The sequence below is a fragment of the Rhopilema esculentum genome, chromosome 12 (assembly GCF_057945365.1).
Source record: "Rhopilema esculentum isolate cy_ngs chromosome 12, ASM5794536v1, whole genome shotgun sequence".
Lineage (NCBI taxonomy): Eukaryota > Metazoa > Cnidaria > Scyphozoa > Rhizostomeae > Rhizostomatidae > Rhopilema > Rhopilema esculentum.
Genome location: NC_142826.1, coordinates 3,412,608 through 3,423,316, shown reverse-complemented (window position 1 = coordinate 3,423,316; position 10,709 = coordinate 3,412,608). Strand labels below are relative to the sequence as shown.

Sequence of the window (10,709 nt, the reverse complement as noted above, 5' to 3'; positions counted from 1 at the left end):
TCTTAGGCGTAAGTCTTTGCAACAACCATTACAAAGCAATTTTTCACAATCATCAAACACTTTCACAATTTTTCACAAACAATTTTTCACAAACAAAATTTCAAAACATCTATAGGAGCTTTTTTTAAACGACACATTCAGAACTGCCACAGTCACTGCTTTTAGCAAAGTTCCTTAAAAGCATGAGTGTATTGTTAGTCAAAATCATACAGGTCTAGTACTACTGCAATGCTATCGTTGCTGTCTCTTAGGGCTTTAAAGACTCTTTAATAGCTTTGGTCTGAAATTACAATATACAGTGATACACCACTCGCAGCCTTAATAGACCGAATATACCGGTCACAGCCAATTATAACCACGTTATAGTTGGAAATTACTTGTCAATGGCTTTTAGCGAAGAACAAAAATACTGCGACAAGATTACCTAACCCAATGAAAGGTAAATTTTGAACCCTTTATACTAAGCCATGTGTAGAGGAAGTGCCTATAGAGAGAGCAGTCGTCCTGTGAGTCCACAGAATGTTTAGGTAGAGTTGCCGATGCCCTTCTTCACTGGCATTAGCCTCCCCAATTTTTCAATCAGGGTTTTAATTGACTTCTTCGTGGACTGGAGGGGAGTGCCCAGATCATTTGACGCATCTGCATTCCAAGGTGCAACCTTCGACAGTGCATTCAAGCGCTTTAACTTTGCTAAAGATATGATAATTTTCATGCATCAAGAAATTGTCGATAATGAAGTTGATGACGATATCACCTTGGGCACCTACGCATCCTTCAAATTTCTGCAATATACAGCGTTTACATAGAGATAAGGCATAATTGCAAAATTATTTTAGCACGTTGCTGGAACAGAAGTCTATGTTGTGTACCACAAAAATAAACATAAAAATCTCAATATTCAGCAGGATATCTTAGCCTAAGAATGAAATGAGAAATTGTAGCGTCAGCTCGATATGACTATTCAAATGGGCTACAAACGATACAGCAGCTGCACCAGTAAAATTGACTTGCATCTGTTCTTAACGCCAAAGCATTTCCAATCAACAACTCATTGAAATTAAACTCGACGTAAATTTTACAACCCATAACCTTGAAAATGCAGTTCTGCAGCAACAAAATAACAATCAGTAAAGAATAGGGATCGTGGGATAAAGGTTGCAGCTGGATAAGAAGGTGGTTGGGTGGTTAAACTGCGTTTGCAGAAATTTAGAATTCTCCTTTATGGTTGATTTTGAAACAGGCTGTTGCCTGGCATAAATATTGCTGGCATTTATCTTCGTTTGTCTTACTGACGATTTTTGTCTATCAATTGCCGCCTTGCAAGCCAACAAAATTTACGTGAATAGATCAGGAACTAGCGAAACAGCGTGGAATGGCTTTGCTTTTCTAGATTTTGTATTTCTTGATTAGGCATTGGAATATTTTCTCGTGCAAAGCAATGTGGCACCAGGCAAAATTCTGCAAAACCCTGCAGAATATTGTCATACTGTATTAATTATTGTATATATCGCATATATACTAAATCGTGAAAATGTTGATTACAGTGCAGCATTTCATAAAATGTCCAGTCGATGAGAAAAAATTGTCACACGAAGCGGCAGAAGAAATCTGAAGACAGTGATTTGGGAAATTGGGCAATATATACAAAACTTTTTACACGGCCGATGAAAAATCATAAACTTAAGGACTGACGTTGAAGCTAAACAAAAACATGTCGTTTACATTTATCTAAGAATTCAATAATCCCATGTTTAATCGCAAAAACTTCAAAGACATGTGACGATGATCTACTCACATGTAAAGAAGATTTGCAATACCATTATATTGATAACACGAAAATATTTACATGCAGACCTGCGTAGCAACGTTCCTACTTTTTGAGGGATTATGACAAAAAAGAATAAATGGCTACTTCCTCTAATTAGATGAAGATTCTCATCAGAATCTCGGACCTGAATACCAGTAACGTTTTGGGTTATCTGACCGTGATTCTATGTCATTCAAATTCATGATTCAAATTTTGAGTGATTTATGGATGCAACGGCAATAAGCTTTTTCATGTAATAGGAGCATCCCAGACTATATCTTTACATTTCGACTGCATTAATAACATGGACAAATCTCTTTCAACGTAGCAAGTTTCTAATGTGTTCCTATAGGCAGGCGAATTTAGGTAAAATCCAATCTATACTGCTGTGATCTCATTCAAAGAACAACTTTCGACATGCCTGTGACTGCTCACGTGCTGGTTAATCGAACCATAATGAGTACGGGTAGTGTGTCTAAACTGATAAAAGTTACCGTGTCACGTGTAGATGGGACACACTTAGAAACTGACTGAAAGAGTTTACCAAAAGACACTTTATCAACCCTGATTCAGCAAATATTTCTCGAAACACAAAACTCTTTTGAGCTGCTGATTTCAGTTCAAAGTTCTATTACAACTTTTAATATTGCCAAAGTTAAATACAAAAATGAAAATTCACATCGCCCAGATATTAGATATTATACAATTATACCCAAAATATTGATTGAATTCTCTAAGAAACTACGAACCAACAACGATTACATTACCGTCCTCTCTGCACGCGAAAATATGAGTACAGTCTGGTGTAGCAGATACACAGTGTATTGGGTACTGCAAGTTTTTAGCTATAATTGGCACCTCCAACCTGAAAAAAACACCATAACTTAATTGATAATAAACAAACACACGAGAAAGCACAACAAATCTATCACCATTCACAAACTCAAGCTGAAGTCTTATAAGTCAAAGATTACTGCACTAAAGTTCAAAATTTTTGATAGATAACTTAGATAGAGATTTTAAAGCAAAACAGAGAAGCCTAGGGACAAAAAGAAGATAGTTTATAAGAAGAATCATGAAAATCAACGTAGTGCCAAAAGAAATATAAGAAAATCATGAATACATCTTTAGCATTAACAAAAAACTAATGTCTGTTTGCAAAGAAAACATGATCAAACGTTATTTCTCGCACTTGTTACGTCATGATAATAAAACATAGAAATATTTGCGATATTGACAGTGTAATTGATACAATAAACTTTGGAATCATTTATGTTTTGACGTTTTAGACTCTGAAGAGCGTTAGACGAAATGGCTAAGCATGTTCTAAAATATTTGCTTCTTCAGAGCCAATTTTAACTGAAAAAGGCTCAAATTTGGTCGATACATACTTAAATCGGTCAAATACTTGTCTGTATATTGCCTGGTTATTAACAAAAAATTGATAATCCGAGCTGCTCACGATCGTGTCATATGAAATCATTTTTGCATCCATTTAATAATAAAATGGCATCTTGGAATTAGTTTGAGCTGACTGAGAATCTCTTACACTGTATTAACTGTACAGATATATTTACGCTTACCGTAAAAGCTCTATTAAGCCCCTCTCTCTATTAAGCCCCTCTCTATAAAGTCCCCCCTTTTCAAGCAAAAACTTTAAGTGAGCCACCCTCTCTATTAAGCCCCACTCTTTAGCTTTTGATGTCAAACATAGAAAACATGCGCATTTAGTGGGTCTCTTGACGGGTGTGATGATGATAAGATCGCGTCATCACCACCACCGACGACCATCTCTCATTCGCCACCCTTCCCTCCCCTACCACTGCGCTGCATTCACACTATTCCACATCAGCCAATCCGACACCACCATCGCCTCTTTGAAATTTGTAAATTTTATTCCGTGTACTTTTGCTTTGATGAAGCCCCGTATGCCGGGGCGTAATATGAGCCATCACTGATTTGTGTGTTTGTTGTTGTTGTTTATTCTCGTCGCGTTGCGGTGTTCCTTATATAGTACTATTTTATCGATTTTTCGCCGCAAGATTTCCTCCAGAGTCCGTCGAGCAGCTGGCTATTGTGGCCTCTCCTTTATTCGCACATCCTATGAATTTTTTGTAATAAATACTCTTATTCGTCATTATCAGCATTATTCAATCTATTTTGGCAAATTGCAGAAATGGTTATGCGAGGTATAGAGACACTCCTTCATTAGGTTTGACAATTCTCTTGCACTGAATTCACAAACACGTGGCCTGATTAGATCCAAAAGACTCTCTGAAACTCCAGGGGATCGTTCAACACCACTCGAGAAAGTTTTTCATAAAACGAAGCATGAGCTCTCTGAATCTATTTTCTCGCTCTTCGTGAAGCTGTCTTACCAAATAATAGTTGTATATTTTGGAAGTTACCCCTTACGTCTTCGCAGGAGAGAAATGCGAATAAATCGTATTTTGACAGCAGTAGGCGTCTGAGATTAACAGTAATTGACGATCATTTGATATTTACATAATCTAACTCTCATTATAGCAGTATGATAATCTAATTACTCCTAGAAAATATCAAAGGGTTAGCATGGATACACTAGCAACAAATATTGTCGCTTGGACTCAGGAAAACAGAATTTCAAAGATGGAAAGCCGGCTTTGTGATACATAATCAATTGGATAGAAGTAGATTTTATGCCGAAATTTCAAGCGTCGAAAATAATATTAGACTTAAAAGGGTTGCTAATGCAAATTTTCACCGCATTTTACGAATATGAATTACGGAGATCTAAATTTTAACGGGATTTATCATGTTTAGGAAAGGCCGTTGGAAGTGGGGGGGGGGGGGGTTGGGGAGCTGGGGAAAGGCTTGAGCCTCCCATTAATTGTTTAACTGTACTACACTTCCTTTACATTAGTGCACTAAATGGGGAGAAATACAATGGACAGCTCCCCAATATGAATGACGAAACTGGTAGGAATTCTGATACAATGGTAAAAACGTGAGTAGCAGGAAACAGGTGCACAGGCCTTGTTATATGAAAATTGTGAGCAATAAAGGGTAAAAATTAACTTACTTGTGAACATCTCTAACAACAAGAGACCCTCGTACGCCCCCTGATATAAGATGCTCCTCCACAACAATCATATCCAATATGGCTTCGTTTAACTGCATTTTAGCTATCAAGTTTCCATTTACAGTATACGTGGACAATACATAATCAACCTAAAAGAAAATTCAAGATTATAAATCATGAAACATACATAGCAGCAACAACAAACAGTTCTATAATATGCATATATAACATTAAAGAGGAATCGCTAGAAAGAACCCTTTGATTAACTGATGGCTAATATGCATAAAAGCACTGCCAAAAGTCCTTAGGACGCGCAGATTTCAAGCGTTATTTAAAAGAATAAACTATTTCGGGTTAAAAACACCGACATCGCAGCTCTCTCCCCCCAAAACGTCGGTTATAATGTTAAATATCACAGCTATTTGAAATGAATTTCGGAAGGGGGAGAGGGGATGCAGCATAAAATGTCAAAAATTGTATCCATACTAGGCATTCTAGGCCTAAAAGTTTCTTTAAAAAAATATCAGGTTCTGCTTTATCTGAAGCTGTAGTGCACGGATATGTTGCATCCAGGCACTTGAGTGGAAGCTCTGTTGCGAGGAAGAAAATAAATTTTTAGGCAACTGGTCATTTCCAGACCCACAAGGATTTTTGAGCAGCTTGTTTGCATTTGATGTTTCTGAAGGAATAGCTGGGAAAACTGCTGTCATTTATTGGACTAACCAATGGATTTCAATTCTATTTCTATTACGTATATACATCTGTACGTTGTTTAGTGGCAGAATACTTGAATACAAGTAATAGATTCAACGAGAAGCATCATCGTAAAAATCATACTAGTATTTGACCTTGTCAGTTACTTTCTAAGCGAAATTGCTTATCGTACTTTAGAAACTAAATTTATCTTTTACAGTAAAGATAAGCAGTTAGAACGCATATTCGCTCAAATGAGGCAGCCTGACAAATATCAACTGTTCTTGATTTGCGAAGTACAAAACTTCATGAATCAAATTTAAAGCACGTGAATTGAAAAAACTACAACCATTTATAAAATTGTAAAAGAGACTAGTAAGGACATCGTAAAAACTAAGGTCATTAATATTTTTATACAAAACTAGAAAAAATTGAACTTGAAGAGCTTGAAATAAAAAGCCAAAAACCGATCATCGCAGGACTTGCTTAGACAGAGTTTGAAGGTCTTACCCCGTCTTTGTAATTGTGAGTACTGTACACCATCACCTTTCCGTATTTAGTGAGGCAAACTTTACATATATTGCTGTCCAAAAGAAGAGGGTCTGGGCGCAACGTCATGACGAACTGTCCTTTTTTGATTGTGTGAATGATGCAACTGCCATCCTGCAATTAAACATGTGAGATGCTAGTTTGAGCTGTGATTTACAAGAGGAAGGGGGGGGGGGGTGCAATTAGAATACAAAATGATTTACCCTTAAAAGAGACTGAAAAAACAGCAGACAAATTTCCCAGGAAAGGATAAAAGTTTGATTTCGAAGTCTAATGCATGTAAGGAAAAAAGACAGTATATTTGTTTAGCAATACTTGATTTGCATCTGATTAACTGGGAGAGTCAAGACCAGAAAATGGTTTTGGTAATTTCAGGTGTCTACACATGCGAGGAAGAAGAAAAATGACGGTGGACCAGACTTCTTGGGATAAAGGGGTTTAAAAGGAGGGCTCAAGCAGTTCTACTTTGACGACCAGCCTCTGAGGAGGAAAACTGAAAATCATCCTCTCTTGAAAGGAAAATGCTACTCTTTAAAGGATATTGGTCATGAATTGCATGCTCCTTTCCTTTACTTGATAACCCTGCAGAACAAGGTTAGGAAGGCGACAGGATTAAAATGGTTTCTCTTCAGACCCAGAAAAGTGGTTTGGGACGAGTTCATGGCCAGGATCCAGGATACTGTTAGCCTTATACTCAGATCTGAAATTCTAAATTATTCTCTGCAAAGTTCTTTAGAGAACGCCTCGCGATTGCATGCAGGAATTCACATGAACGTGACGATTGCATGCAGGAGCAAAAACAATGAGTGTTGCATTTTCATCACACAACAGCTGTGACAGAAAAGCATATCAGCATTCTTGTGAATAATTATAAAAAATCATGTTAGTTCCTACAACGTTCATTTTGACGAAAACATGTTGATGACAATTTCAAGAGCAACTTTTGCAATCTTTATTGAAAGTGCCATGAGATTTCAAAAGAATGTGTATTGAGTAATCTTTGGCGTGGTCTACATTAACAACATGAGGTCTGTGGTGATGGAAACCCTTGATACATTGTTGCTATGCGAGAAGGATTGCGCAATTGCTAGCTAGTTCTATGGATCAGCATAGACATCTTACTAAAAAGTCTCAGAGAATCTATATAATGTGCTAACATTATAGAACACGTATTTTAAGGAAAAGATAGACAGAAAAGAAGACAAACGATGAAGTTCTTCAAAAGATCGATTGTGAACGCAGATCTTTAGATACAATTAATAACAGAAAACTAACATACATTGGCCACGTCCTTCGGAGCAGTAGCTGACGATATGGAGCCCCCTTTCTGTACGCAGAACCAAACGTAGTGTCTTAACTTTAACAAAATTTCTACCTGAATCAGGCACCGTATATAGGATTGAGGACCGTGAATCAGACACGCAATAAACCCTTTCATGGATGCAAACTTCTGCATGATGATTTGCCCGGTTAATTCTCATGCATTACTGTTCAACTTACATTGGCACCAAATTGCGATCTTCAGGAAAAAGAGAGAAAACATAACTAGGCTTACTTTGTGATTGTTAGCTTAATAATTTATCTTCTCTTAAAGATGTGCCCTCGTAGAACGCCTGCATTCTAAAATTTCTATAATAAATAAACGTTAACAGACCTTTGACCCACTGACCGCCATGTCAAGCTCCCATATCATGCCAACTGTATTGACAGCATTGTCATGACCGTATAAAGTTTGCAACGGCTGTCCTAATACTTCTGTGGCTAGGCCAGCGTGATGTTGTATACGCCATACCATGCACCTTGCGTCATAAGACCCTGAAATGAAATAGTGTCCGGACGGGTCCAATGATACGCAGGATACTACATCTGTAAAAAAGGAAAAAGCGACTCAAATATGGATATGATTATGGCAAACATCATTAGATGTTTTCCTATTCATGCTAAAATTAAACTCTTTTTAATGAGCAAGCAGCTTGCCTCCTTCTTCAAAGGTACGTAAACACATCCAGCCATATTATTTTTCCACTGCCCAGAGCTCTTTCATTCTATTTTAGTCATATGGACCCCTTTTATTATTAACATAATTCACGAGACAGTGATGTCTGACCACCACTTGGATGCAAGAAATTTGGCGCTCGATTCTTGCCCACCGCACATAAGCAATGGTTACGCGGTGGTGACATCTAGACGTCGAAAGGCTGCCAAGGAAAGATAACTGGCTTTTCTCATCATGTTGCTGGCTTATTAATAGTGTACTTTTTACAAGAAATTCGTACAGCTCATCTTCGGGACCCAACCCATAAAACAAAATAAAGCCCATCTACTTTTTTCTAATTGCAAACACAGAGCTTTTTACCTAAATGTTGATATATGACACTAAGCAGTTTCCCCTTTCCATTCAGCACACGAATAGAATCATCCCAAAATCCACAGCAAATTAACAGTTTTCCATCCGGCGTAAAGGCAAACAGCTGAGACGTCCTTGGAACATCGGGGGACCATGTGCTTTGATGTCTATTCAGAGAATTTCTATGAAATACAAGGAGTATATAGATTTATTCACGCTGTTATGGAAATGCCAGTCAATGACTGAAGAGTATACCACAACAAAACTATTTTTCGTGAAATATCGCGAAAAAGAAATATCAAATATAATTTATTCTTGAATTAGGCAAAAAAGACAAATAAACATGTAGACAGATTTTCACGTGCAAAATTACGAAATAATACCAAAATAGCTAAACAATTATATCATGGCTGGTAATTAACTTCGAAAGACTCTTTATATAGAAAGACATCTGTATTCAATAAGTATTTTAGATAACATTATTTACAGATTATTGATAATTCTGGTCCTAGTCCATTAAACAGCTAAATGCGACATGGAAAGAGCAATGTCAACAAACAGTTACAAAAACAGCATATCATCAACAATATCCAGTATCGTCGAATCGAAATGCATATTTTGGGCTGACCATTCAGCTCTTGCCCATTTAGGACTCTATTACAAAAGAAAGTCTGGAACGAGGGGAAATTTACTCTAGTGAACAGCATATGAGATTTCCGTAAAAATAGAAGCATTTCCAGAGATTCTTAGATAAAACGATAAGATTTTCACAAAGGTTTATGAGATAACATGGATACATCTATCACACGGTCTTGAAGTTATTGGAGATCTGCAGTCCCCCCTAAGCCCCTCTGCTTTCGACTGCCATGATATCATATCGGCATCAAGGTCAAAGTTCAAACGTAGGTTAATAATCAATCAAGGACTAAGCAAACCATCAATGTGAGGTGACACTACTAACCTCGCTCTGGATGACTTTTGGTTTAAATTTGGATCGAGGGCAAACGAGAAAGAGCCACTTTTGTCTTCTGAATACGGCAGCCATCCATGAAACCCAATAACCGAATTCTTATCAACAGTAATAAGTGGGTCAGGCATCCCATGATGCAACAAGGAACGCTGGCGTGTTTTCTGGGTACCAAGGAAGATTAGTGGAGGCCCATTGGTGTTGACCTAAAATATGGTTATTTACATGCACGTGTGTGAGTATCGTGGATAAATATTAATAGACCTTTGGTGCTAAAAATTAAAGACTACGTGAGTTGCGAAATACATGCTTTAGTAGCTATATATGCAAACGAACATTTTTTAATTTTTTTTTTATTTTATAATATTTATACAGGTTAAATGTTCATACATATGTTTTTCAACCTGACCTGTTTAAAAGATTAAAATAAGAGCTAATAACTTTGTTAAAATACTAGTAACAAAAGAAATTTACCAATCAAACCTAATTTACAATATTTAATAATACTAAGGCTATAAAAAGTGAACGTAAAGATGAAATAAAAGTTGTCCCCGACATCCGTTGTATGAATAAACAGTTTGAGCCTTTTTTTATAACTGACAAAAAGGTTTCATCGAAGAACCTGTTGAGAATGCAGTCTTTCATTAAGCATACACTACGCCTACTAACCTTAATCAGAGAGAAATTAGCACTGTTGAGATCTTCAAGCACATGCTTTTGTTTACTTGCTTGTTGCTTTAGCTCTTCGACTGATCTTCGCACTGGGTGGGGCTTATTCAACAGTTGGCAGGGAGTCTGTCCAAAGTTGTTGATTATTCCTTCGACTGCTTTGCGCTCGAAAGGATCATCGATAACATCCAAGTCTACACTTCCTGTAAATTCGCAAACAGAATAAACATTGTGTTCATGGCACAAAATTGGATCATTTAATGACATAAATTTCAAAACTGCAGGAAAGACTGAATGATATCATTGAATGATATCATAGAATAGTCTGACGAAAATAACTTTACGTGGTTCTGCATTTTCGCGCAACATTTCACATGAAACGCTGCTTTCGGCGATCTGACGAAGAGTCATGAAAAGTTGTGGAACAAGGAGCGATTCTTGAGGAGCATCAACAGCAATAGGGTTACAGTGGGATCATGTTTTGAGTCTGGTTTTGCTGTTTTAGAAAAAAGTTTTTTTATCTTCTTTAAGCAAAACCAGGCTGATACATTGGATTTCGTCTGTTAGGATGTTGTGGAGATTGCTGCAATGACTTGACGATCTTTGAGGACGCAGA

At 37.1% G+C, this 10,709-nt stretch overlaps 1 protein-coding gene across 1 annotated transcript in view; it reads right to left on the bottom strand.

Moving 5' to 3' along the window:
- Nucleotides 1-467: 467 nt before the first annotated feature.
- The window catches only part of LOC135681240 (neurobeachin-like protein 1), a 42,184-nt gene continuing 31,942 nt past the window's right edge, over nucleotides 468-10,709 (bottom strand). The window contains exons 36-42 of the mRNA XM_065195588.2: nucleotides 10,094-10,296; nucleotides 9,419-9,630; nucleotides 8,467-8,639; nucleotides 7,765-7,976; nucleotides 6,072-6,224; nucleotides 4,869-5,017; nucleotides 468-2,672 (exon numbers count right to left, since the gene is read on the bottom strand). Coding sequence (XP_065051660.2) covers nucleotides 2,549-2,672; nucleotides 4,869-5,017; nucleotides 6,072-6,224; nucleotides 7,765-7,976; nucleotides 8,467-8,639; nucleotides 9,419-9,630; nucleotides 10,094-10,296 — 1,226 coding nt within the window. The 3' untranslated portion in view covers nucleotides 468-2,548. The remainder of the gene's footprint in view (nucleotides 2,673-4,868; nucleotides 5,018-6,071; nucleotides 6,225-7,764; nucleotides 7,977-8,466; nucleotides 8,640-9,418; nucleotides 9,631-10,093; nucleotides 10,297-10,709) is intronic.